Here is a 26,466-nt window from a genome sequence, read left to right as displayed (position 1 = left end):
GGAGGCAGGTTAGACTTCAGGGGACACCTTCCGGGAGCGGGGAAGGACATGGGGAACTTAGCTTAGGAGCAACACTCGAAATACACACACACAAATATTGTCTGGACTTAAGTAAGGATGATTCTGGGAAGCAGATGCAAGAGACAGAGAAACACAGTTGAGAAAGGGGAAAGATTTACTAGGATGAGCAATTCCACAGGGCTCAGATGGGAATCTCTGTAGGTCTTGTTCCAACCACCAAAACCTGTGTCTTTGCTCCCCAAATCTCCAACACCCCAGGAAGTAGAGGGGCCAAGAAAAGAGGAATGGGTGATAAGAGCTGGGGTCTTAGGGGAAAGTGAGTAGGCACAGACTAGTGGTGATAAGATGGGGAATGGGGTGGAGAAGAGAGGATGGGGTGGAGAAGAAATAACAGGGATGGATCTAAGAGAAAAGCAGACAGGAATGATGGTAAATCTTTAGGGACAAGGGAATATACCAGAAGGGCCCAAATGGACATGGGGCAGAGGAAATGAGGTGGACCTCATAGGAGTACTAGGACAAGGGGGTCAAGAAGGAGGGGGCAAAGAGGTGGTAGAGATATAAGGGAGCTACCAGATAGAAGTCAGGGAGAAAGAGAATGGACACCAGAGAAGGCAGATATAGGGGAAGGACAGAAGGGGGACTCATATAAGGAACGGACACCATATGGGGGGAAAGATATAGGTGATGGACACCAAAGGAGGGAGGGGGAATGGAAATAAGGATTGGAGGTGGGGGAGGGGGGTAAAAGTGGTGAAGTGAAGGAAGTGGATAAGACCCCAGGGATTACATTTCAATGGTCAAGGGTCTTGATGGGGGTCAGAGTGTGGGGCAGGGTCCTAACCCGCCCCCTACTCCCATCACTCAGTCTTACTTGTATTGCCCCCCCCCCAACAAACACACACTGAATTTGGCCCTCCCCCTGCCCTGGTCTCTCCTCCCCCAACCCATTCCCCATTCTCTCTCTCCTCTCTTCCCTCCATCTGGACCCTCCATTCCTCTTCCCCCCTCCCCCACTGCCTCCCTCTCTCTCCATCTGGCCCCTTCTTCTCTCCCTCCATCTCCTATCTTTTTCTACCCCCTACCATACTCTGAGCCCCCCACCATATTCTTCCCATCTTCTTGGCTTCTCTTTTCACCCCTATGTTTTCATTTTCTTCATCTTCCCCTCCTAGCCCCTCTCCTAAAACTCTGTCCTTCTATTTCCTTGATATTTTCCTCATCTCTCAGCTCCCACCTCCAAATTATTTCTGCAGCTCTTCCCCCAACCCTGTCCTTCTATCTTCCCACCCTTTCTGGCGATCTCTTTCCCCTTCATCATTTTCCCCTCAGCCCCCCTTCAAGGCCTGTTTCTTGGCCCCTCCGGCCCCTATCTACCCCTATTCTCTGACCTCCAATCCCTCCTTCCCCATTGCTCCCATCCCCGCCTTCTCGGTCCTCCTCTCCCCTTCCATTTCAGCTGCTCCCCTCCCTGGCCCCAGCTCTGCCCAGCCCCCCCGCCCCTCCCCCCTTCTCCCCCCCAACTGGCCCTCCCCCTCCCCTCACCACCGTACCTCTGAAGGGGGCATAGGACATCGCGGGGATGCTCCCCCGATGGATGGAGGCGCGAGACCTGCTCATCAGGCCTGGGGGGGAGGGGGCGGGGGGGCCGGGGGAGAAAGAGAGGAGAGAAAGAGGGGGAGAGAGAGGGGGAGAAGGAGGAGGAGGTGGAGGAGGAGGAGGAGAGAGGAGCGGAGAGGAGCAGAGAGGAGCAGAGAGGAGGAGAGAGGAGGAGGAGGAGGAGAATAGGAGCCAACGGCAGCAGCGGCAGCAGGGAGAGGGAGAGAGAGAGAGAGAGGGGGGCGGGGGAGCGAGCGCGAGAGGAAAGAGCAGGAGGAGGAGGAGGAGGAGAGAGTCTCTGCAGCCCCCACCCCTACTCAGTGAGAACCAGAGAGGGAGAGACCCCTGACTCAAAAACACACCAGAGAGGGAGCAGTTCTAAAGATGCAGACCCCAGACCCTGAGATGGGGAGACCCCAGACCCACAGAGAAATATACCTTGCCACCCGGGGTGGTGGGAGGGCGGGGGATAATCTGAGGCACAAACCCAAAGTCTAGAGGAAAAGAGACCCCAGTCTCAGAAAAAAGACCCCAGACCCCTCCGCCCCCACTCTGAGAGATGGGTCAAAGGTCAAAATCTGAGCATCCAGTCTCAGGTTCTCCATAGCCACAGAAATCTTAGACTCAAGACTCAGACGGTGATCTCAGGGACTGAGACCTAAGAACTAGACTCAAAGAAACAGATGAGACCCAGATTCAGAAAGAACCCAGACCTAGAATTAGGTCTTTGAGAACTCAGACCCAGAGAGAGATATGAGACCCCAGACTTAGATCTCAGAGAAAAGAAACTGCAGACTCGGAGACCGACAACTCGAGAGACACAGAAACTCCAGACCCTGGGGGCGGTGGGGGCGGGGCCAGAAGAGACACTCAGCTAGCCCGGAGATGCAGAACTCAGAGACCCCAGACTCATAAAGAAGAGTTTCTAAGATCTCTGAGAGAGGGTGATCGCGGACCCAGAAACCCCCTAAACAAAAAACAATGAAACTCAGTCCTGAGAAAGATGCCAATGCAAATACTGAAAGACCCCACAGAGATCTATCTCAGAGACAAACTCCAAACCCAAAGACAGAGATCTCAGGGAGACCCCAGCCCCAGAGAGGCAGGTATGAAAGAACTCAGCCTGGGAAATGCCCAGTCATACCCACAGAGCAGACCAGAGACCCCAGACCTAGGAGGGAGGGGGAATACTGGGTAGGGGGTGACGCACGAGCGTTTTTCTCCCTGCCTCCTCCCACCTATTTCTCCTCTCATTGGCCCCTGTCTCCATTTTTGGGTCACAGGATGTGCATGGGCCCCAGGGAGGATATGTAGGACAGGTCCTGGCTCCTAGGGGGATGGGTTAAGGGAAGGAGACCCAAGACTGAGAGGTAGACCTGTCCCGGAGAGTGAAACAGCAAGGGGATAAGGGACAAAAGGACCATCACTACTTCCTGGTGTCCTCTCCATATCCCCAACCTGCAGCCCTTCCCCCACACCCCACACCGATTCACCAGTCTGTCTCCAGCTTTGGGGTTTCAGTTAAGAGGGCTGAGCGCCTTCAGTCCGATTTTAATCATCTTCTATCCCATTTACAGGGTCTCACTCTGTCCCTTTTTTAAAATGCATCTTTCCTCACCTAGGCATGGTCTTGCCACGCCGTGTCTGCCTAATCACTCCCCCCTACCCAGGGACAGCTGGTTCCTCAGGTTATACTTGTGCATTCCCCAATTCAGGCATCTGTCACTCCTAACCAAAATGGCAGGGGGCGTTCTCTCCACCCCCTAAGGTTCAATCTCCTAAGACCCTCCCACTCCATAAGGCCTCGGGAACAGTGTAGGGGCTGTTACTAGGCACATTCTGGGATTTAAGGATGACACCCACTCCACAAACTGACGCATCGACTCTGCGGGGTCTCCAGACCCCCTTTCCTTGCGCCAGGTCTCTCATCACGTGGCCTGCGAGGCTGTCCCGCGATTGGTCTCTTCGCGTAGCTCATTGAGGTACCGCCGCCTGAGGGGGACCGGCCCCCTCACGTGACAGTGGAACGCCGCTGCGGCTCCCCTCAGCTTGCAATAGGTCGTTTCCGGTTTACACGGAAACGGGTGTCCCATTTCCGTGCACGTCTGCAGATCCAGCTGTTGATTGGTTGGATCCCTCTTCGCCCCTCCCTCACTGGGAGGCGGGACAAACTGGGCCACGTGAGGGCAAGGATTGGCTGGCTCTGGGGGTTAGGGTGGTCCGGCTTCTACTGTCACGTGGTCAGCGCTGTTTTCTTATCACGTGGCTGCTGCCCAGGTAAGAAGAGGCCGCTCTTCCTAGCTTCGGGGCCCTTTCTCGTCGTAACGTGTGGCCTTTGATATTCAACTCTCCTCTACCAGCATAGGCTGCATGAGGGGGGGGCGGGCTCCCGCATTCCTGCTCGGCGGAGGGGTGAGTGACCGGCCCCGCCTCTTCCGGTCCTCGAAGCTTCGCCCACCACCCGGACCCCAAATCCCAGAGGTTGGCCCGGGAGGAGGTAGTGAAAACCGAGTCTTTGTCTTAATTTTCCAAGTTTCTCTCTCGGCTTCAGGGACCTTTTCCTTCGGGGTGCAGAAGAGGAAAGGCAGAGCCTGAGTGTCTATCCAAGCAAAGGGTTCCCGGGGTGCAATTTCCTGGGGTATTTATGGGGAGACACAGAATTCACTTCCTGCTCTCAGGCCGCTCTGCTCCTCTCACTTCTTTGGATGCCGGCCTTGCTGCCTGTAGTCTCCCGTCTTCTGTTGCTACCCCGAGTCCTGCTGTCCATGGCTTCAGGAAGCCCCCCGTCCCAGCCCTCGCCGGCCTCGGGCTCCGCCTACGCTGCCGGCTCGGTCTCTGCAGCCTTTGTCACCTGCCCCAACGAGAAGGTCGCCAAGGATATCGCCAGGTGGGGACCTCAGTGTGGAGCGAGGAAGGATGCTTAGGAAGGGAGAGTTGGAGGTGGGGGAGAAGAGTGCCCTCCCGCTGCTTCCTGTCTCTGGGCTGCCAGTGCAAAAATCCGGGTCACGGGGTCTCTAAATGGGGCTGTCTCTTCACCTTCAGGGCTGTGGTGGAGAAGCACCTGGCAGCCTGCGTCAACCTCATTCCTCAGATTACATCCATGTGAGTCACAGAAGTTGGGGGGTTAACCTACCTCTCGGGTCTGACTGGCAGTCTTTTTTCCTTGGGGGAAATCTTTGCTGCCACAACGCTCTCTTCCTGACCTTTTCAGCTATGAGTGGAAAGGAAAGATTGAGGAGGACAGTGAAGTGCTGATGGTGAGAAACGTTCCCTCACCCAACAAAAACAATTCCCTGACCACTTACTTTGATCCCTGTCCCTCCTCTGAGATCCTGAAATCAATTTCACCCTTTGATTCAACTGTCTTCCCCCACTTAGATGATTAAAACCCAAAGTTCCTTGGTTCCAGCTTTGACAGATTTTGTTCGGTGAGAACTTTATGGGTAGAGATGAGGGTGTGTCCTGTGGGGTGAGACTTGCTGGGCAGTCTAAGGGGGTGGGCTTCTTCGGGTAAATCTTTGAGTGATCCCCCATCTTTTTCCCAGTTCTGTGCACCCTTACGAAGTGGCCGAGGTGATTGCATTGCCTGTGGAACAGGGGAACTCCCCGTACCTGCATTGGGTGCGCCAGGTTACAGGGTCAGTTCCTGAGTCCGGCACAGCCCCACCGTGATGAGCCTTTGTTTTTGTCACGTTCCCTTCATATACTTCAATGTCCCCTGCCTTCCAGGTGATGACTGGACCCTTAATAAAGCTTTAGTTCTGTCATTTTCCTTTTTCCTTGTCAAAAAGTGAATTTGGTTGGGAAGATCAGAAGTGCTTCTAGTCCTTTTGTTCTCATCTTTCAGAATGACTCAGAGCTGCTAAGTTTATTTATCTTTATTTCAATGATACAGAGCCCAGGATCCTTTATCATCCTCCCCTCCTCAGTCTCCGTCCCCAGGGGTTAAATAATTTTTAAAAATATTTAAAAAGCTGTAACAAAATAACATCAAAGGAAATGGGAAGAGGAATGGGGGAAGGGTCAGGAATCATGAAGGGAGTAGAGAAGAGAGAGCCTCTTCCCCAACCCCCCACCTGGATTCCAGCCTGGGCAGTAGGGTGAAGTACCCCGCTACCGCCCCAGGTACATCCCAGCTGTAGGTGAGGTCAGAGGTCAGGGTATGAAAGTGCCGGTGTATGTGAATGGGGAAGTAAGTGGGCAGAGGCAGGCTGTTCAGAAGATGCCCCCTCCTCCCCACTCAACCAGGTACTGCACAGAGCCATCAGGCCGTACTCTCCGAGCAAGGACCCGGACGGGGTCCCCTCGGGACAGGTAGCCGACCCCACCTCGGACTCCTCCCCCAGTTCCAGGAGACAAACTACGGCACAGGGGAGAAGGGGGTGCTGAGCGTCTAGGAAGACCTGGGGAGGGGGCTGGGACTGAGGAAGATGAGGCAGTCATCGAGTGGGGGGCACTTTTAGGGAGGTCTGTGGGGAAACCAATGTGAAGTTCCAGGGGTGACCTAGGGAGAGAAGGCAGTTGTCAGTCCAGATGGAAATTAAGGACTGACCAGAAATGGAGGTCGTATGTGGATTAGAGAAACAAAAAAAACGGTTAGAGACCAAGGAACTTAAGAGCACAGAGGTGAAGAACACAGGTATCACAGGTAAAGGAGTAGAATCTCACCTGTCTGGGGGTTCACCATCCCCAGAGGTCCCTGCGGTGCTGGCAGAGGGGTGGAAGGAAGCGAACATCCGGATGGGACTGCTGGGGTTGGGGGAGGGGGAAAGTCAGGACCCGAAGCAGGGGAACAGGACCCTCTCCCCTGAGAAGGGCAGAGCTCAAACACTACCCTCAAGGACCCCTGTCCCCAGAATACTGGGAAGCAGACATTGGCTCTAAGTGTCTCTAGGAAAAGAAGTGGGCAGCCAAGGGAGAGAGGGGAAAGAATTCTGGGTGAGAAAGTCCAGAAGATGTAGACGACTGGAAGAGAGGTTCCAAGGGAGCACACCTGGCTGGAGGCAGGAGGTGCACTGACCTGGGCAGGCAGCGGGCATCTGTGGGCCGGAAGTTGTAGCCGCTGCTGCCCTGGTAATTCTGGTTAGGGCTGGAGGGTGGTGGAGACACTGAGGCCTAGAAGGAGTAAAGGACTGAGAGATAATCCTTGGTTTCTTCCCACACCACCATTTGCCCCACTGGGTGCCCCTGCCCTTGTACCTGCAGTGCCCTCTGCAGACGAGCCCGCTCCCTCTGCTCCTGGAGCTCGGGCTGGTTGCGCACTGCTGAGGGTGGCCCCAGCTCCTCCATTTTCCCCTTCTGCCTCCTCCTCAGGGGCTCTGGCTCCGGCCTCCGGCGCTTCCCCAGGGGACGTGAGACCCCTCCCCCAGGGCCCTGCCCTGAAGGGAAGCTGTAAGAGGCCTCCTTATCCCCCCAGCCCCCTCCCGGACACCCCAAGACCTCCCCGTTTCCATACATACACCCTGAGAACTTCCCCATCCCCCCTGGACCAGTGACCTGGTGGGGGCTCCATCTCCAGTAGGGGCCTCCACAGGGGGAGGGATCCGAGCATGGAGACCAAACAAGCATTTCCTCTTCTTAATCTCCCTCCCTGAAATGAAACTGGGGTAAGGGGAGAAATAATATAAGGTCAGTGCCGTAGAAGAGGGACCCTTCTATGCCATTACTCAGTCCTTTTCAGAGGTGATCTTCCAGGTGGGCTGCAGCCCCTCCCCTCCCAGGCTGCCATACCATATCTCCATCTCTTTCTGAGCCTCCCTCCAACTCACCGGTCCTTGTGGCTATTGAGAGCAGAGAGGAGCCTGGAAGAACGTTCTCCCTTGGGGGTGTCTGAGAGCTGGGGGAGGGGAAGGAAAATGGGGTCAGGGGAGCAGTGATTCCCTCCCTCCCCCTTTTCTCCACATCTCCCTGGTCCACCCTGACCCCCAGAGCTGCACTACCCCTTACCTCCCCAAGAAGCAAACTGTCCCAATTCTCAGAGGTGAAGGGGAGGATCTCACGGTCAAAATCAAAGTATTTTTTCTTACAGCAAACGCTGAGGTGGTACAGGACAAGATGAGCCACGTCCACCCTGGAGAAACATTAACTTGTCAAGGTGGTAGAAGGGTTACAAAACCCAGGGGGTGTCCCAAGGCGGGGGGCTGGGGACTGTAAGGTGAAAAACTGGGGGTGTTGAGGGAGGAGTTACGCTGAGGCCGTGCCCCATCCAGCTCACCAGCGAAGCTGTAGCCTCCGGACCTTCTCAGGGCCCCCCCGACACACACAGCATTCAAACTCATAGAACCTGGACATGGGCAAGAGGGAGAAAAATACTTTTTACAGGAAAACTACACCATGCTGGGGGGAGGGGGGGGACTCCGAAGCAAGGACCGGGTCAACAGGTAAGCAAAGCTGCAGAGGTTGGGGAGAGACCAGGTCTGGGATGGGAGGGTGGGGGACGGAGGTGATGGAGCAGAGCTCTGGGAGAGCCCAGCCCGGCTCACCTGTCCCCGTAGAGGAGAGGCTTGCTCAGACACTGGGTGCAGGCCTCATGGAACCACTGTAGGCAACTCCTGCACTGCAGCATCTTCAGGTTCCACCTGAGGGGAAACACAGGATGAGTGACCCCCAATACCCCTCCTTAACTGCCCCAAACCCAGCTCACCACCTTCTCCCACACCTTCAACACTCCAGCCAGCCACCCTGTTCTTTCTCCTTCGTTCCCTGCATCCACCACCGCCCCCCACAACTTATTCCCTAACCCCCGCCCCTCACTACTCACTCCCCAGGGCCACCACAGTAACAGTAGCTCTGCTGCCGGTTGCTCAGATGCCCAGCGTCCCAGTCCAACCCCTTTAGTCCGTACGGTAGGGAGAGCTTCATGCCCAGCATGGCCCGGGCATAGGGGCCCTTCTTCAGCGCACCTCCCCTCTGCAGGTGGAACAGGCAGGCGGCCTCAGGGGTGGGGGAAGAAAGGACTCAGGAGAGGCTGGGGGTGGGAGGCTCCCATAGGAAGGTGCCTTTACCTTGGTAGCAATGGCAAAGACGCACTGGCGGCAGACCCAGGATGTGCCCTCTCCCTCTCCGGGGGCTGGGGCCCTTGGAACGTGGCAGTCCTGGTGATAAGCTGAATAACGATAATATTGATAGACCACTCATTGCGTTGCATACCTGTCTGCACTAGGTGTTGGGACAGGAGGAGTCTTACCCATCTCATTTCATTCTTGACTGTGGTCCTGCTGGGGTGGGCGTGTTACCTTTATTTTAATAGCAGGTGAGGCAGCTGTGGTTTTTAGAAGTTTAGGGACTTGCCCAAGGTCATATGGGTAGAAAAGAGTGTATTTGAACTACTTTCTGTCTGCAGAGCTCACACGTCCCATCCCATGTTTGCCGCTCCCTGTGCTGGAAGGCAGTGAGGTTACAAGGTTGAGGAGATGGGCCAGAGCAGTGACTTGGGGACTCAGGCCAGGACAGGTGGTATAAGGACCAGTGCTAGAGGGAAGGGTGAGAGGCAGCCTGGAAGGCCCAGGGCAAGCTGGACCATTCAGGTGTCCCGCTCTCTCACCGTGGCGACACTTCTCACAGCTGACCAGCCGGTTCCCAGGGACCACAGTCTCAGAGCGACATACACAGCAGAGGAGTTCCTCCCCAGGGAGGGCAGCTGTGAAGAACACAGTGTCAGAAGGCCTGTCCTTAAGCCCTTTCTGCCCCCCACATCAGGTTTCTGTTTTCCACGGGATGCACACCCTCAGGCCTCTCACCAGGGCTGATGTCTTTCCATAGAACCAGAAACTGGGAATCATCCTCAAACTGGACCAGACACACCTCCCGAGCACTGTCCACCTGGAATGGGTGGGCACAGAAGATCAAATGGAAGTCAGAACTAGATAAGGGAAATGAGAAAAGGTGACAAGTCGGAGATCAAAGGTCTTACCTTTTTGATGGTCCCCAAGTATAGCAGCCCATCTGTCCATCTGGCCAGCACATCTTGACCCTCCCAAAGTCGAGGCCTGGAGCCTGAGGTGGGAGCAGGGGAAGCTGGGTCCCAAAGTGGGGGGGCACCAGAGCGGCTCAGCCGGGGGGGCTGTGCCATTGCATCCTGGGGGGGCCTAGCTAGAAGTGGGGTGGGAGGAGAAAGTTATGAATACTGAGGAATTGGTCCCCATTTTCTTTGCCTATTTTTCTGTCAAGGACTCAAGCAGGTGTGCCCCCAGTCTCCATTTCCCTGAGACACCTGGATGGGAAACCACTGGGCCCCCCTCCCGAGCTTCTTGACTCCAACTCTCCCAACACAGTCACCACTGGCTCTCTTCTCCCTACTCCCCCTACCAACCTAGTTCTCTAGTTTCCCAGCTTCCAGAGCTCCCCTGGGATGTTATATGCTGGCCTTGAGATTTTAGCAGAAACGATGGTTGCAGAGGCAAAGGTTACCACTCAGTTTCTACTACCACCTTCTATTGCTGTTTAGAGGGATCATAATTGGGGTACTGTTTCCCAGAGATGTGTTTTAGGAGCTTTTTCTGGAGATGCTTTCCAGAGTGGAAACGGTTGCCTCCCGGGCCCGCGTGTCTCATTCAGAACAATCATCTTGATGCCAGGTTATGTCAGGTTACCCTTAAATTCGGGGCTCCCGCCCCCGGGTTAGATAACTTCCCTGAGTGCCCCGGGAGGGGGGCGTGTCCCAGTCTCGGTCTCTACTCCCCATGACGGCGAGTCCGAGAGGGGACTTGAGTCGGCCCGATCCGATCCGATGCCCGGGCGGCGCGGCTCTCCCGCCCGCGCCCTGCGCGCCGACCCCCGGCTCCCTGCCCCCCCACGGGCGCCTCCCGCCGCCTCCTTACCAGTGACAGCTGGGGCCGCCGGGAGCCGGGCAGAGGCAGACGTGGGAGACCGAGGCGAACCCCCCGCGCGGGGAGGGCACGTCTGGGCGTCGGGGGGCGTGCAGGCAGAGACCGGGGGGTCCCCAGGCCCAGCCCCTCCGTCCCGGCGGCTCTGGGGCGTATGACGCAGCAGCCAAAGCAGCGGCAGCGGCAGGAGGAGGAGGCGGCGGGGGGAAGGAGGGGAGGGGAGGGGAGGAGAGGGGAGGGAAGGGAAGGGAAGGGGAGGAAAGGGGAGGGGAGGGACAAACCGGCTCGGGGGGAGGATGGTGGGAGGGGAGGACTGGGGGGAAGGAGGAGCCGGGGGTAGGGGGGCGGGCCCCACCTCACCCCACCTCCCTCACCTCCAACAGGCCTGGAGGGTGCAGAGCAAGCGGCGCCTTCTCCGCGGATGCGGCGGGCGGACTGTCGGACCCGGCGGGAGAGGGAATCCCCGCAGCCCTATCCTCCAAAGGGAGACCTGCCCTCGGGGCAGGAGGAAATCCCCCCTCCCGGCCGCCGGCCTCCGGCCGGGCCCTCACCCCAAGCCACATCCGTTAACTGCCCCCCCAACCTTCAGGGTCATTCCAAGTCCCACCCCCCAGCCCCAGTTCACGACCCCGCCCTCCACTCACTCTCTTACCCTTCTCATTGCCCCCGCCACGCCCTCCTCCCTCGAGTGCCCCGCCCCCCACCTTTGCCCCGGCCCCGCCCTCGCTGTGCCTAGCTGCCCCCCCCGCCCACCGTCGCCGCGCTTCTGCGCACGCGTGACCCCTCCCGCGCGCGCGGCACCTGGGAGGACCCAGCCCCTCCTTTACGGGGCGGTGGCCCTCGGCGGTTGGCGCGAGGGAGTCGGGGCTTGCATCCCGCCCCGCGCTTCCAAGGCGGGTCCACGGACCGGGAGGGCTAGTAGCGAGGCGGTGACGCCGCCGAGAGCCAGCCAATGGGCAGCGGGCGGGGCCAGCCCCAGTGGTTCGAACGGGAAGGCAGGGAAAGAGCGGGAGAAAAGAGCCAACAGTTTGTGGGAGGGAGCGCCAGCCCCGCCCCTGGGCTCGGGTTCCTACCTTCCCACACTCGCCAGAGGAGTTCCTGCCCCGGGCTGGGGTGGCCTGTGGCAAAGGGGAAACAGAACTAGTGACTGTGGATACCTAGTGGGCAACTCCTAGACGTGGACGACGGGGGCAGGGTATGGGAGCTGGAAGCCACCCGATTCCGGGGATGGTCTGTTAGGGAGAAAAGCCGAAGCCCTAACCCCGTGAAACACACACAAATGCTTGGCAGAATGGAAGATCCACAGTTCCCATCTTCACAGGTATGAAAAATATCTGCCTTATTGGGCAACCGCTAATAACCTTTATTTAAAAAAACAACAAAAAACCCTCTTCTTTATTTGATAGGCCCAGGTATCACAGTGCCCCCCTCCCAGTAAATCACCCCTCACCGCCCCCCCTTCCCCGTGTCTCTCTCTCACACACACACACAATCTAGATCCGTCTTCATTTCCTATTGGCCTGGGCAGTACCAATAACACACTGGTTCACCTGCGGGCAGGGGGTTTAGACAATAAAAAACGTTTTCAGAGTAACCAAAAGAACAGTTTTCTCCAAATCACCTCCCAACCCCCAATATTAGGGCTGCCCTCAGAGAATCCTAAAATAAGGGCTCTGAAAGGAGGTTCAGGCTGGTCTCAGTTCTCCCATGCCCACTAGGTATTCTAGGTCTGGAAAAGGAGTAAAGGCCTGAGAAGGGACAAAAGCCCCACACAGGAGCAGAGAGAGGAGCTTCTGTTTCTAGCAGTACCTCGGACTAGACACCCTCAAAGCCCTCCCAACACTAATGCTTAATAAGCTAGATAAAACAAGAACACAAATTTAGGAACCAAGGCTATTTGGAAAATTAATGATTCCAAGCCTAGGGGAGGAAATGTACAAGATGGATCTGGAGTAAAGACTACTGGGGACCTATCTAAAGGACACAGGAGCCAAGTTGGAGCTTCCACTGGCCAAAGATGGGCAATTTGAGCATCAGAAAGAATAATGACCGCAAAGGATATATACCAAAAGTACAAGTATCTGTAAGATGTCACCTCCTGGATAAAAACTCACTGTTCACCTTTGAAAGTTGCCAGGATACCAACTTATAATACTGAAAATTGATAAAGAATCTAGCATTTATCCCATATTACCTATATGGACTGAATTTCAGAATAACCAAATAGATGGCAAAGGGGAGTTATTTATAGAAGAATTGTGATTAATAAATGTAGAACTGAGAAAATTAGAAAATCACCATTTAAAAAAAAAAATCACCATTTAAAAACTCCCTAATAATAGATCTAGATAGCGTCACTGATAAAATCACTAGGGGAAAAAGTTGATAGGGAGTTTTTAAATGGATAGATCAGGCTGACAATACCCAAATCCAATGATCAATTTTTATATCATTAAAAGTGGAACAATTAGGGGGAGGGGGAAAAAAGTACAACAACTAGATACTAGGTGCCTCCTGATATGATGCAATAGAAAGTGTATCACACCATAGAAGTTTTATTCCCAAGAAATTTAAACCTGATTCAAATCAAGCCTCTAAATCTACAAAAATTGTGAAGGAAAGAGGAAGCAACCAGCCAAAATCTAGAATACAGTATATTCTATAGGACAAATGACCCTACTTCTTCAACAAATAAATGCTATAAAAGGGGATGAGATTATTATAGATTAAAAGAAACTCCGACTTCCCTGGTGGCGCAGTGGTTAAGAATCCGCCTACCAATGCAGGGCACACGGGTTCAAGCCCTACTCCCCGGGAAGATCCCACGTGCTGTGGAGCAACTAAGCCCATGTGCCACGACTACTGAAGCCCGCGCACCTAGATCCCGTGCTCCACAACAAGAGAAGCCACCACAGGGAGAAGCCCACGCACCGCAATGAAGAGTAGCCCCGGCTCGCCACAGCTAGAGAAAGCCCGCACACAGCAACGAAGACCCAATGAATGCAGCCATAAATAAATAAAAATTTAAAAAGAAACTCGAGACAATTTCAACCAATGAAATGGGCGGCCCTTGCTTTGATCCTGAACAGAGCAAAACTAATGTATAAAAAGCATTTCTGAGACAGTAAGGAAATTCAACATCAACTGGGTATTAGAGGATATTAAAGAGTTCATGTTCTTGGGTGTTAATGATGTTGATAGAACTTTACTTGGGGACTTCCCTGGTGGCGCAAAGGTTAAGGATCCGCCTGCCAACGCAGGGGACATGGGTCTGAGGCCTGGTCCAGGCAGATCCCACTTGCCACAAAGCAACTAAGCCCCTGCACCACAACTACTGAAGCCTGTGTGCCTAGAGCCTGTGAGCCACAACTACTGAAGCCCGTGCGCCTACAGCCCATGCTCCCACAACGAGAAGCCACCGCAATAAGAAGCCTGCGCAGCCCCCGCTTACTGCAACCAGAGAAAGCCCACGTGCAGCAATGAAGACCCAAAGCAGCCAAAACTAAACTAAAAAAAAAAAAAAAGAACTTTACTTGAACTTGCAAGATTGCAAGGGAAATCCTGATTAAAGTTGACCAGGGCAGGGTGCTAAGGTGGCTGACTACTACCATGGCAGCAAGAGTGCAGAAGGGCACACAAGATCAGAGACCCTGAATAAAGCCAGAACACATCGTAGGACTATACCCTCAGGAAAACAAGTAACCAGAGGAAAAAATTACCCTCTGGAGGCAGACAGTAAAGAAACATCCTGACTTAACTCTAGTAGAGGGAGCTTAAGTATCCTAGAGAATTCATGGCCATGGACACAGCTGATCTTCGTGGGGATTGGAGCCTGAATTCACACTGTTTGGAATAGTCTGAAAAACCTGTACGTCTTTGATCCAGGAATTCCATTTCAAGGAATCTCTCCCTAGATACTTAGATGTAACTAAACAAATATAAAATGATAATGTACAAGGTTAACCAACATGGCCCTTGTATGTAATAGTAAAAGGGTGGAAATAATCCAAGTGTCCAGTAGAGGGAACTGGTGGATAAACTTTGGTGCATCTACACAGTGGAGTCCTAGGCAGATGTAAAAATAATGGGAGGGCGCCCCCACCTGGTGGCACAGTGGTTGAGAGTCCGCCTGCCGATGCAGGGGGCGCGGGTTCGTGCCCCGGTCCGGGAGGATCCCACGTGCCACGGAGTGGCTGGGCCCGTAAGCCAGTGCTCCGCAGCGGGAGAGGCCACAGCAGTGAGAGGCCCGTGTACCGCAAAAAATAATAATAATAATAATAATAATAATAATGGGATCATCTCTGTGCTGGTGGGGAATCCTGGGGCTGTCTTGTTAATCAAAAAAAAAAAAAAAAAAAAAAGCACGGGACAACATAATATATGAGAGGGGGAGAAGAGACGTCTTATATAAGGAGGGAAATCCCATGCATGTTGCTTGTATTTGCAAAAGGAAACATTGGAAGGATAAGTAAAATGATAAATGATGAAAATGATTACTAGGGCAAGTGCGGAGAATGGGGACGGGGCAGTGGTTAAATCTCACTTGTTATATATAGCTTTCTATTGATATAGTTTTGACCTTTCAACTACCTATTTTTAAAAACTTAATTAAAAACCCCCAAAAGTCAATAGTTTAAAAAAAAAAAAAAAAAAAAGGATCCAGGTAGGTAGTGCCCCAGATGCCTGGCAAATGTACATCCATTCTGAATGAAGCGTGCCCCCTGGCCTGAGGGACAGCAGGGTAGGGGTGGAGAAGCCTATAATCCCCAGGAAGCCTGACAGGGATGGGACTGGTAGTGACCGCACCTTGGAGGCAAAGCGTAGGGAGTTGAGGGACTCAGAGACGTTCTCTTCTAGGGGGGAAATGTTCACAAACATGAGCCTGTGGAGAGAGAGAGGGGGCCAAGCCCCAGCGTCAGTGTGTGGCTGGGCAGAGCCTGGACCAGGTCTTCACGGTGTTGCCTCCCCAACCCTGACCCCAACATTGTGGTTCCCAGCCCACCCCTTCCCCTCACATCTTAGCGCTGCCACCCAGAGAGTTCTGCAGCAGGTAGGTCAGCTTGCTGTTCCGGTAAGGCACATGGGACTCCTAGAGGGTTGGGGGGGATAGGTGGTTAGGACAGGGCTGGGTTCCGCATGGCCAGCCCCAACCTCTCCCTGGGGTCTGCCTGCCCCCACCCCCATTACTACCTTGTTGCTCAAGGCCATGATGACCAGCCCCAGCGTGGACAGGCTGCTGTTAATGGCCTGCGTTTCCCGAAGGCGTTCCCGCTCCCCAGGGCCGAGGGCCAAGCCGGGGTCTAGCCGCTCACTCCCAGCCAGGTCCACAAGGCTGAGGGGGGCCGCGCACTGCAGGCCTCGACCAGCATGCTCCCCAGAGATCTGCAGCTGGAACACACTGTGACTTCGTGACGATCGTTCATTCTGGGCTGTGCGGGCCACAGCCCGGTTCTGGCGGGCCAGATGGAGCAGGGCCTCCACCTGGGGATGGAGAGCAGCAAGAGGCAAAGGCAGGCAGAAGTCAGTACATAGCTAGGTCAGGTAAGGCGATGAGCAAGACTCAGCTCCTGCCCTCCTGATGCTTTCTTTCTAGCCCGCAAAAGAATAAGTAAAATACAGTGTGTCCGAGAGTACTAAGGAGTAAAATAAAACAGAAAAATAGTGTGTGAGGGTGAGGGTTGCAATTTTAGAAAGGATGGCCAGCGGGAATTCCCTGGTGGTCTAGTGGTTAGGACTCTATGCTTTCACTGCCAGGGTCCAGGTTCAATCCCTGGTTGGGGAACTAAGATCTCACAAGCTGCGCAGTGCGGCCAAAAGTTAGGGGAAAAAAAAAAAGGATGGCCAGGGATGGCCTCAATGCCTTAAAATCTTAAGCGAGGGAGCAAGCCCTTCCAGGAGAGGAGCAGGAATGTTCAGGCAAAGGAGACAGCACGTGCAAAGACCCTGATCTGAGGGTGTGACGAGCAGGATGAGGAACAGCCGGGAGGCCAGCATGGATGTCATGAACTGAGCAAGAAGAGTGGGCAGAGGTGAGACCTGAGATTGACGGGCAGGGCCCAGTGGCACCGGCTTCAGCAGGCCCATCACTTCTCTCCACTCCTTGGTTCCACAAAGGTGGATGCACCTCATAGCCCACCAGCCAAAACTGAATGTGCAACCTACCCTCACCACTCACCCTTCCTCATCCTCAGCGTTTTTCTGCCCCTGCTCGTCCACCTCCATCCTTGTCACCCTGCCCATGCCTCCCCAGTGTCCAGGCCTAGTGCCCCTCAGCACTTACCTCTCTCTCACAGGAGACAGGAACATATCGGGCGTTGGTGACAGTAAGCTCCTCGCTCCCTGGCCCTGCCCGGCGAATCTCACACTCACCCCCATGGCCCTTCCGGGTCCCAGTGGCCAGCAGGTCTCGGACAGTCTCGTTGTAGATCTCTACGTAACTTGCCACAAAGCTGTAGGTCCAGCCCTGGCCACTTAGCTCCTGGGCCACAGAGAAGAGGTGTCGCAGGGCCCGAGGGATCAGCCCCTCCACCTGGGGGTCTCCCCCAGGCCCACCCTCCATGGTGAAGGTCTTGCCACTGCCTGTCTGGCCATAGGCAAAGATGCATACTGGGTAGCCATCCAGGGCTGACTGGACAAGCATGGAAATCTCTTCAAACACTTCGTCCTGTCCACTCCCTGGTGGGAATACCCGGTCAAAGGAGAAGTCATGGCGGGTGGGGGCGGCTGGCGCCCCACTCAGGGTCCCACGCCGCTCGTCAGACCGGGAGAGGCTGAGTCGGGTTGGAGGGTCGGAGGGCCCGCAGGGGCCAGAGGGAAATAGCAGGAAGCCAGGGGGTGGGGTGGACTCCCCTGGAAGGACGGGGCGGACCCGGCAGAAGACACGGACATTGCCTTTGAGTTCCTGCAGCTGGTTGTGTAGCCGCCGGCGCTCCATCTCGAGCCCATGGAGACGTTCTTCCCGCTTAGTCAGTAAGTCCGCCTGGGCTGCAGCCTCCTGGCGCAGGGATGCCACCTCCGCTTGGCTGCCCGACAGAGCAGCTTCTGATGCCTGTAGCCTCCTCTGTCCAGAACAGAGCAGACAGAGGGTGAGATGCAACCAAGAACAAGAACAAGTCATGATGCGACGTGGGGGTGGGAGGTGGGCTGGGCCCTGCCCCCAAGGACTTCACAGTCTGGTAAAGAAAGAGATAAGGAAATAGGAATCATAGTACTAGAATAGAGAGTGCTATGGGAGCATCCAGAAGGGGCACACGGAGGATGATATCTAGGCTGACACCCAAAAAGTATGGGAGTGGACCAAGGGAAGGGTGGAGTGCAGAAAGAATACTCCACAAAGAGAGACGTGTATATGCAAAATGCCCTGAATTGAGAATCGAGTCATTTGAGAGACTACAAGTAATGCAATCTAGTTGGTGCTCGCCAAGGAGTCAAATGGATGAGAAGGAGAGAGAATGCGTGGGAATTTTTATCAGGAAAACAGAGAAAGAAGAAAGGGGGCGGAGAAGTAGAGGTGACACAGACCCGGGGAAGATATGGAAACAGAGTCAGGATAGGGTGAAGTGGGGCAGAAAGCAAGACAGAGTCAGAAGTGGGCAGGGGGTGGGGGCGACGGGGGAGCAGGGTAGGGGACGGAGGTGTACTGCCAGAGAGAGGTGGTCATGGATTCGAAGCCCAAAGTGACTTCTGGGCAACCTAGAAAGAAGGGTCAGCATTTGGCGAGAAGCTGGCCCTTACCTCCTGCTCCTCCAGCCGGGCAGCCAGTCCCCTCCGCTCCTCCTGCAGTTCCAGCTGTTCTTTTTGGAGCTCTTGCACTAAGCCCTCCTGCGTGCCCAGCCGCTCTTCCAGCTCCAGGACCCGGGCACTCAGGTTCCCCAGCTCCCGTTGGTCCTGCTCAGCCTGGGCCCGCATCCTGGCCAACTCCTCTTCCAGTGTCCTGCGCTCCGCCCCCAGGGCCGTGGCCTGTTGCTGGGCCTCCCTGAGCTGGTTCTGCAGCTGTTGGTTCTCCTGGTCCAACATCTGGGTCCTCTCACGGCAGCATTTCAGCTCTGCGTTTAGGTCACATAACTGACCCTTTAAGTCCCAGGCTGGACGTTTGCTGGTTTTCTTCCTTCCCACCACAGGAGGAGCAGCTGTTGCTAAGATGGGCACAGAAAAGACAAGGGTCAGGGAGCTCTTGGCTCTGTCTCGCTCTCTCCTCCCTCCTAGCCTTTAGGGCCTCCACACCTGACCCTCCATCTCCTTCTTCTTCAGACAGGGAAGTGACCAAAGGGATTTTTCTGGGTACTCACCACCTCCTCTTCCCTATCCCAGCCTCTCACCCAAGGATTATATTTGTCACCTACTGCCAGGCTTCTGGGCAGGAACAGCAGGGCCTGGCTTCTGATTCTTCAGCACTAGAGAATTGGGGAGGTGACATAAGGAATTATAGCATCAGGGTCCCTCCACCTCCATCCTTCTCCTTTTACCCCCAGTCCCTTCTCGGCCCCAGCTCTTAAGCACTGTTACCTGTGGCGATAGCTGTGGAACATCGGGGTCCTGTCTTCCTGGGAACTTTCGGCACTGTCGGGAGATTGGAGAGAGGAAAAGCAGAGTCATGATTCTCAGGGTGGCATGTACTCTGGCTGGGCCGAAGGCAGAGGAGCTGCTTTTTCAGAGGATTAGAAGAAATAAGATAACTTCCTTCTTCCCTTAAATCTGACCAACTCCTAGAGATATCCTTCCTAGGACCAACAAGCCAAGAAACAAGTTGGACCAAGACAAGCAAAAAGAGCAAGGGGGCAGAACCAGGTGTAAAGTATGCTAGCATGTGTGTAAAACATGTCGGGGAACACGCCCATATTTGCTTGCAAACCCACAGAACATCCCTGGAAGGACTCACAGTTGCCCCTGGCGGGGGGACTGGGTGCCTCGGGAACATGGGCAGGAGGGAGACTTTTCACTGTATAACAACTTTCGTGCCTTCGGAATTTTGAAACAAGTGAAACATATTACCTATTCAAAATAAGCTAAGATTGAAAGAAAAGAAAAAGAAAGAAGTGAGTTGAAGAGAACTGGACTTTGTGCCCTGTAGCCCACCTGCGGTCTGGCCTTGTGTCTGTGGCACAGTGGTGAGGGCCGTTGCTCTGGGGCGGGACGTGGCAACTTTGGTGCCCAGGCCTCGTGTCCTTTTCTGGGGAAAGACAAGGATGGGGGGTGGAGTCCATAGTTACCCTCTCTGATGGTTTTATACACACACACACACACACACACACACACACACAGACACACACAGACACACACACACAGACACACACACACACACACGGATTTCCAAACCCAGCTCACCTTCTCAGGCTCCAAGTCCTCCTCCATCTGGTCGGGACCCCTCTTCAGCCTGCTTCCCGGGAGAGGGAGCCGGGAAGGGGTCTTGGCCAGGGCTCTCTTCAGCTCTATGTTTCCCTTCACTTCCAACAAGGGGGACCTCTGCTGGGAAGAGGGAGACCCTTCAGACAATACCCTGTGGCCCAAATGTCCCAAGAACTCCTGTTTATGGCCCCCCAGCCTAATTCTCATCACCAACAAACATTATATGAGTACCTCTTGTGCCACAAACTGTGGCTCACAGATGATGTGCTGTCTAAAAACCATGGAGAGAGGTGGGACGTAACACAATCCCTAAGGGAATAGCTGGACAGATGCTGAATTTCAGCTAAGTTTAAGGGCAGTACTTAAAAAAGCAGGGAAAAGGAACACTCCTTTCAGAAGGCAAAACCTTAAGCTTGCACATGGTACAGCTGGGAAACTACTACGCCCTTTTAGGGAAAGCTGAGATCATAAACAAGGGAGAGAGTTGGAAGAATAAGGTTGAAGACTGGGTAGGAGGAGCAGGTAACATTTATTAGGAACTGTTTCAAATACTTTATCTGTATCAACTGACTTAAACCTCCCAGCCCACTGAGGAGGAGCTGTTATTAGCCTCATTTTGCAGATGAGGGAAGGAAGGCTGAGAGGTAAACTAGCTGGTCTAAAGTCATCAGTGAATAAAAAGCAAAGCCAGGGTTAGAATCTAGACAGTCTGCTTCTGGAGGCCATGTTTGTAACCACTTGACCACACTGTCTCATAGGGCATTGATGCCAAGCTAAGGAATTTAGGCTTTAGCCCTGCACATATGGATAGCCAGATACAGTTTCTGATCAGGCATGTGAAAAACATACAAAAGAGCTTATTATAATAATAATAGGGATTTCCCTGGTGGCACACTGGTTAAGAATCCACCTGCCAATGCAGGGGACACGGGTTCGAGCCCTGGTCCAGGAAGATCCCACATGCAGCGGAACAACTAAGTCCATGAGCCACAACTACTGAGCCTGTGCTCTAGAGCCCACGAGCCACAACTACTGAAGCCTGCGCACCTAGAGACCGTGCTCTGCAACAAGAGAAACCACTGCAATGAGAAGCCCGCGCACAGCAACAAAGAGTAGCCCCCGGTCACTACAACTAGAGAAAGCCCACGTGCTGCAACAAAGACCCAACGCAGCCAAAAATAAATAAATAAATAAATTTATAAATAAATAATAATGAGGTATAAGTAGGCTGACTTGCATGGGGAAGACGAGGAAGCAGGGGCATGACCAGTCTGGAGACCACCGAGTACAGGTATAAGGTAGGGGCGTGGGAAAGAAAGATCCTCTCCTCTAAGCAGCTCAGTTCAGTGCCTGGGGATCATGCCCACCCTATGGTTACTCCTATGTAGGATGACCAACTATTCTGGTTTGCCAAGAACTGAAAGGTTTCTTGGGACACAGCATTTCAGTGCTAAAACCAGGTCATTCCTATGCAAACCAGGACATGTGGTCACCCTACTCCTATCCCACCATCAGGAAAGCACCATGTATAGATCAACTTCTGATTTTCACTATAGGTAACTATTAATTCCAAGGCCAATCTCTCTCTGCCCTTCAGTTTACTTCATTCATTCAATATTTACAAAGTGCCTATTACATGCCAGGAAATGATCTGGATTCTGGAGTAAAAGACGTGGTCCCTGCCCTCAAGATTGGGACAGGACAGTAGGCAAGCGAAGCATTTAAAGAGATGGTTAAATCTCTACCAAGTGCTATCATAAAAGGATCCCAAAGGAGGGGGTAGGCATCCGGTTTAGATGGGGAGAGTGTCAGACACAATTCTACAAAGTATTTTTAGGCCAAGCCTTGAAGATGAGGAAGAGTTGGCTTGATGGGCTTGGGCCAAGGAGGAGCATTCCAAGCAGAAAGCAAGGAGAGGGACTTGTAAGGAATGACAAATTATTCTGTTCAAGTGAACACAGGGATGTGCATAGAAAGTGGGGAGAGGAGAAGAGAGGTAGAAGGGAAAGACTGTGGCAGTGGTATGCCGTGATAAGGAATCCGGGGTCTACTGAAGACAAGAGGGACACTGATGATTTTTAAACATGAGAATAGTATGACTGGATCTTTACTGAAAAAGTGAACTGTGTGCAATGCAAAGAATGAACGGAAATAGCAGATGAGGGTTATCACAGCAGAGGGATGACATCATTCCTTCATTCATCCATTCAACAAGGATTTGTTGCATTAGATTTGTTGAATGACTGCTCTTCTAGGCTCTGGGGTGAGAGTAATGAATGTAAAGTCCCTGCCTGCCCAGAGCTTACTTTCTAGGGCAGCCTTTCCAAACTGGGGTACAAGAGAATTAAGCTCTACAGAAAATGATCTGTTTTCTCAATTCTCCCAAGAATATAAAAAACAGCTCTTACCATTCTAGGTGCCTCAGAGAGAAGTTAATGCACTAGACACAAAGGATGCCTTAGGGCATTAGATCTTAATTCTCATGGAACTCAGTGGAGAGGGGATGTTCTAAGAGTTTGTTGGCTAAGCAGAGCTGGCGAGGGGGTGGGGGGGAGTAGCTAGAGGTCAGGCAGTGAAGGAGATGGAGTCCAGGCTGACTCCAAGAAGCTTGCCCTGGTTCCCAAGATCACTGAAGGAAAATCTGGGTTTGTTTGTTTTTTAATTAAATTTCTCATTTTAAAACCATTGTAGATTCACATGCAGTTGTAAGAAATAATATGGAGAGATCTGAGAGTGCCTGAAGGGCTAATTTTTAAGAGATGCTAAGTTCAACTTTGGGAAAGTGAGGTTGAGGATGTTCACAGAACATCACTAAAGAGAAAACTCTGAAACAATTTGATATCCTGGTTTTTAAATTTTTAGTTTATTGGTTTATTGTCTTTCCTAACATTAGACTGTGAGCATCACAAGAACATGCCTGTTTTGTTCACAACTATAGAACCAGAGTGCCCAGTACAATGTCTGCTACATGGTAGGACTCAATACTTTTTTTTTTAATTTTTGGCAGCGCCGAACAGCTTGTGGGATCGAACCTGCACCCTTGGCAGTGAAAGCACGGAGTCCTAACCATCGGACTGCCAGGGAATTCCCTCAATACATTTTTCAGGGAATGAAATTAGATGTCCACCAGTATGGAAATGCTCAAATAAACTGCAATACATCCAAACCATTGGCTCCTATACAAATAAAAAGGAAAAAAAAAGGAGGTGGTGTTCTCTTTTCCTGCCACCTGCAGAGATGTGCGCAAAGACTGCTGATTTTAATTCACTTTAATCAAATGTAGTATGAAAACTAAATTTTTCTTTTAAGTATTTCAAGGTCAAACACTCAATTTTTTAATTACCTGTGCCCTTCGTTCTCCCTACACTACCATAGTGGATCAACTAAAGACCTACCTCCCTGGAATTTGTGTGGGTTCAGAAAATGTGCTCAAAGGTTTGTTTATACAGGACAACTCCTAAGAGTACAGTATTTATTTTTCTCCCATCTATAAAGCTAGACAGGATGACTCCCAACTTTCCACAATAAGCATATGCACTTAACCTTCTATAAAAACAGATTTTCATGGAACCTCTCCTATACCCACTTCCCAGGATCAGAGATGGATGCCCTGCTGCTAAGGAATCTCCTGCACATGAGCATCCGCTCCCACCCTCACCCACACAGGAGCAGCACTCCAGCAAGCCTTCCTTCTCTCCCCTGCACCATCATTTTCACTCTCTCCTGGATCATTCCAATCAGTGTATAATACATGCTATTATTACTTCCAACCAAAAAGAGTTTTTCTCTCCTAACCCCGTCCCAGTCAGGCTTTCACTCCCACCATTCCACCAAAACTGCCCTCAAGGTCACAAGTCTGCTTGTGTTGCTAAACCAATTCTTCATCTTTTTGTTTCTTGACCCATCAGCAGCGTGTGATACAACTGATCACTCTCTCTTCCTTAATACCCTCGCTTCATTTAGCTCCTGGGAGACCATCCTCTCCTGGTTTTCCTACCTCGCTGGTAGATCCTCTTCATCTCCCCAAACTTTGACAGTGGTCTTTCTATTCTCTATCTACACTCTAGGCCACTCCTATGGCTTTAAACACCATTCATATGCTGACAACTCCCAAACTATTGTCTCCAGCCCAGACTTTGACCCTGAAGTCATATGGAACTAACCTTCTCAATGTCTCCACTTGGAAGCCTAATACACATCAAACTTAAAGCATCCAAATCTTAACCTCCTGACGTCCAACCCTCCTTCAACCTTGCTCTCTTGCAGCTTCCTCCATCTCAGTTGATATAAATCCATCTTTCAGCTGCTCAAGCAAATACACCTAAAGTCCTCTCATTCTCTTACATACCACAAAGTCTTAACATCAGCAAACATGGCCAACTCTATCTTCCAAATAGATCCAGAATCGGACCACTTGTAAGCACCTCCCCTGCTGCTACAATGATCCAAGTTACCATCATCTGTCACCTGGATTATCACTCTACTGGTTCTCAACTAGGGATGGTTCTCAACTAGGGATGACTTTACTCCCCAGGGGACGTTTGACAATGTCTGGAGACACTTTGTCATGATTAGGTGGGGGTTGCTACTGTCATCTAGTGGGTAGAAGCCAGGAATGCTGCTAAACAACAGACAACTTATAGGACAATCCCCCCCGCCCCCCCATAAGAAGTCAATAATGTGAAAGTTGAGAAAACCTGCCCCATTCCTAAAAGTCTCCTTGTTTCTATCCTTTCTCCCTTACAGTCTAATCTCAGTGCAGCTGTTAGAGTGGTCCTCTTAAGTTGTAAGACAGATCTTGTCTCTCTTTGCTTAAAACCATCCAGTGATTCCCCATCTCACTCAGAGAAAAAAATCCAAGTCTTCACAACGGCCCCTGCGAGGAGCAATGCGTTCAACACCCCCCTCTCTGTTACCTGACATCCCGTCCCTTCCCACAACCTTCCCCGTTGCTCATCCCATTTCGGGTTTGCTACACAACTCTAGTGGCTTTGCTCTAGCGGATTCCCTCTGCCTGGAATGATCTTAATAATTACTTGCCTGTTTCCCTCACCTCTTTCAAGTCTTTATTCAACTCTCACCTTCTTAACGGAGCTTACTAAGACAACCCAATTTAACAGTCTATCTTGTCAGCTGGCCTCCCCTCCCTCTCTTAATCTGCTCAAAATTTTCCTTTTCTCCATAGCCCTTATCACCTTCTTAACAGCATTATATAATTTACTTATCACATATTGCCTGTCTCCCCAAGGAATGGCAGCTCCATGATGACAGGGATCTCTGCTTGCTCACTGCCGCATCCCAAGCACAAAATAGGTGCTCAGTAAATATGTGATGAATAACTATGAGAAGGCTTCTATTCTTTTTCATTGTCACATCACACTGCTCTGCTCTCTGGCTGGCAGGATACAAAGAGTATCTCTTCAAGTTGAAACCTGACTTTGGGCAAATCTGAGTGTGAAACACTAGTAAACAGAGGATTCAGGCAGGAGGCCTTTTCTGGCACCAGAAGTCAACCCACTCTCACTGTCACAAACACACCTCTCTCCACTGGAGAGGGGACGCTGCAGGTGGTTGTGAGGTGCGGCAGGGCACTGATGAGAGAAAAAATTAAGTTAACCAGTCCCACTGAGCAGAGATCTCTGCAAAACCTGGGGAAGAAGAGATAATGAGGAGTCCTTCAGTTCAGAGTACTCCATTCCCCCCTCTCCCCTTCCTACACCCCGAAGAGACCGCAAAGAGGAGAGAGGACACGAAAGGACATCAGCAGGGATTTCGCCTCAGACACCACTTCCCTAGAGCTAGTGGTCATCTCAGAACTCACACTGCAATAGTGAGTAGGAATGGACAGGTGGGAACGTGTTCAGACAAGCCTGAGAATTCGAAATGGGAAATCCTGGAAACATGAAAGTGAGCAAGGGCGTGGGGGACTCCCTGAAGCTGCGGGAAGGCAGGCAGACTCCCCACACTCCCACTCTTGGGGCTGCTCCCTGCCTTCTCCACTCTCCACCCCTCATCCCTTTCCACTGTGCGGGGGCGCACGACCTTGGCCCTGCAGGCAGGCAGAACTGAGGCCGCCGGCACGTCAGCACTGGGGGGTGGGGCGGCCAGCTGTCGTCCCCGCGCCGACCCCTACTCACCTGCGGCTCCATGTCCAGCTCCGTGCCACACACGGCAGGGAAGCGCAATGGAAGAGGACAGGGCGCCGGGGCTCCAGGGACCCGCGTTCTCTCGCGCGCTCGCGACACAGAACACGCGCGTTCCGGGCTCCAGCGCTGCCAGCCCGGCGCCACACCCGCCACTTTTGAATTTCAACGGCCGCTACCCTGCTTACCTCGCTCCGCACTCAGGGGCCAATCGTCGCCGCCGCCACAGCCGAGGGCCAATCGCAGCGCCCTCCACCTCCCGAGGCCACACCCCGCCAGGCCACCGCCTTCCCGTTCCTGCTTCCCCTGCCCAGGGAGGCAGGCGGGTTAGTCACACTTCCGGCCTCACTGTTTCTTTTCTCACCCCACCCCTCCTCTAGCGGGAGTCGCGCTGGACTTCCGCTCGGCTCCCGGCCGCCGCTCGCTGCGTCAGAAATTGCAGGGAACACGCCGCCCTAACGTAACTCGTATGGGGGCGGGGACGCTGGAGGAAAGGAATCACGCGTGCGCAAACAGAACCCGTGCGGGGCGCG

General features: G+C 52.9%; 4 protein-coding genes across 20 annotated transcripts in view; 1 reads left to right on the top strand and 3 right to left on the bottom strand.

The window, feature by feature from the left end:
- Positions 1 to 1,806, bottom strand: part of SYNGAP1 (synaptic Ras GTPase activating protein 1) — a 30,402-nt gene extending 28,596 nt beyond the window's left edge. For all 9 annotated transcript variants that reach the window (XR_014016902.1, XR_014016903.1, XM_081246756.1 and 6 more), the window contains exon 1: positions 1,575 to 1,806. Coding sequence is in view for 7 of the 9 variants with exons in the window: in XM_081246756.1 (XP_081102882.1) it covers positions 1,575 to 1,641 (67 nt within the window). In the remaining 2 variants the exon portion in view is untranslated. The remainder of the gene's footprint in view (positions 1 to 1,574) is intronic.
- A 2,015-nt stretch (positions 1,807 to 3,821) lies between these two features.
- On the top strand, positions 3,822 to 5,395 carry CUTA (cutA divalent cation tolerance homolog). 4 transcript variants are annotated; one of them, XM_081247144.1, is made up of 6 exons: positions 3,822 to 3,897; positions 4,299 to 4,507; positions 4,663 to 4,722; positions 4,832 to 4,877; positions 4,999 to 5,048; positions 5,166 to 5,395. In XM_081247144.1, the coding sequence occupies exons 2-6, from the start codon at positions 4,326 to 4,328 to the stop codon at positions 5,290 to 5,292; spliced, it is 465 nt and encodes a 154-aa protein (XP_081103270.1). In that variant the 5' UTR covers positions 3,822 to 3,897; positions 4,299 to 4,325; the 3' UTR covers positions 5,293 to 5,395. The 4 variants fall into 4 exon arrangements, with proteins under 4 accessions (XP_081103270.1, XP_081103268.1, XP_081103271.1 ...); XM_081247142.1 differs by lacking the exon at positions 3,822 to 3,897 and adding an exon at positions 3,904 to 4,032; XM_081247143.1 differs by lacking the exon at positions 3,822 to 3,897 and adding an exon at positions 3,978 to 4,117.
- Positions 5,396 to 5,483: 88 nt separating this feature from the next.
- Positions 5,484 to 10,572, bottom strand: PHF1 (PHD finger protein 1). Of its 5 annotated transcripts, none has more exons than XM_081247137.1 (15): positions 10,440 to 10,572; positions 9,533 to 9,711; positions 9,360 to 9,441; positions 9,164 to 9,259; positions 8,625 to 8,725; positions 8,381 to 8,529; positions 8,103 to 8,198; positions 7,835 to 7,903; positions 7,567 to 7,690; positions 7,389 to 7,456; positions 7,117 to 7,221; positions 6,820 to 7,009; positions 6,614 to 6,735; positions 6,289 to 6,369; positions 5,484 to 6,124 (listed from the first exon to the last, which is right to left on the bottom strand). In XM_081247137.1, exons 2-15 carry the CDS (start codon positions 9,689 to 9,691, stop codon positions 5,836 to 5,838), a joined length of 1,731 nt encoding a protein of 576 aa, XP_081103263.1. In that variant the 5' UTR covers positions 9,692 to 9,711; positions 10,440 to 10,572; the 3' UTR covers positions 5,484 to 5,835. The 5 variants fall into 5 exon arrangements, with proteins under 5 accessions (XP_081103263.1, XP_081103264.1, XP_081103265.1 ...); XM_081247138.1 differs by having other exon boundaries at positions 6,289 to 6,366; XM_081247139.1 differs by having other exon boundaries at positions 6,641 to 6,735.
- A 1,165-nt stretch (positions 10,573 to 11,737) lies between these two features.
- Positions 11,738 to 26,094, bottom strand: KIFC1 (kinesin family member C1). Of its 2 annotated transcripts, none has more exons than XM_081246832.1 (11): positions 25,928 to 26,094; positions 19,770 to 19,910; positions 19,521 to 19,614; positions 18,951 to 19,004; positions 18,788 to 18,838; positions 18,180 to 18,580; positions 16,726 to 17,505; positions 15,636 to 15,926; positions 15,461 to 15,534; positions 15,252 to 15,327; positions 11,738 to 11,995 (listed from the first exon to the last, which is right to left on the bottom strand). In XM_081246832.1, exons 1-11 carry the CDS (start codon positions 25,937 to 25,939, stop codon positions 11,951 to 11,953), a joined length of 2,019 nt encoding a protein of 672 aa, XP_081102958.1. In that variant the 5' UTR covers positions 25,940 to 26,094; the 3' UTR covers positions 11,738 to 11,950. The 2 variants fall into 2 exon arrangements, with proteins under 2 accessions (XP_081102958.1, XP_081102957.1); XM_081246831.1 differs by having other exon boundaries at positions 19,770 to 19,907; positions 25,928 to 26,079.
- Between the last annotated feature and the right edge of the window lie 372 nt (positions 26,095 to 26,466).

Source organism: Mesoplodon bidens, assembly GCF_964165515.1.
Source record: "Mesoplodon bidens genome assembly, chromosome: 10".
NCBI classification, from domain to species: Eukaryota; Metazoa; Chordata; class Mammalia; order Artiodactyla; family Ziphiidae; genus Mesoplodon; species Mesoplodon bidens.
The sequence above is the reverse complement of the archived record's forward strand: the minus strand, read 5'-3'. Positions and strand labels throughout refer to the sequence as shown.

Coding starts and splice junctions, on each gene's coding strand:
- CUTA (XM_081247142.1), top strand. CDS start 3,991: ATGAGGGGGGGGCGGGCTCCCGCATTCCTGCTCGGCGGAGGG. Junction 4,033..4,298: donor CATTCCTGCTCGGCGGAGGG/GTGAGTGACCGG, acceptor TCCTGCTCTCAG/GCCGCTCTGCTCCTCTCACT. Junction 4,508..4,662: donor GTCGCCAAGGATATCGCCAG/GTGGGGACCTCA, acceptor CTTCACCTTCAG/GGCTGTGGTGGAGAAGCACC.
- PHF1 (XM_081247137.1), bottom strand. CDS start 9,691: ATGGCACAGCCCCCCCGGCTGAGCCGCTCTGGTGCCCCCCCACTTTGG. Junction 8,530..8,624: donor TCTTTGCCATTGCTACCAAG/GTAAAGGCACCT, acceptor TTCCACCTGCAG/AGGGGAGGTGCGCTGAAGAA. Junction 8,199..8,380: donor TACTGTGGTGGCCCTGGGGA/GTGAGTAGTGAG, acceptor GTTTCCCCTCAG/GTGGAACCTGAAGATGCTGC.
- KIFC1 (XM_081246832.1), bottom strand. Junction 19,615..19,769: donor AGGACTTGGAGCCTGAGAAG/GTGAGCTGGGTT, acceptor GTCTTTCCCCAG/AAAAGGACACGAGGCCTGGG. Junction 15,927..16,725: donor CTGTCTCCTGTGAGAGAGAG/GTAAGTGCTGAG, acceptor CTCCATCCCCAG/GTGGAGGCCCTGCTCCATCT.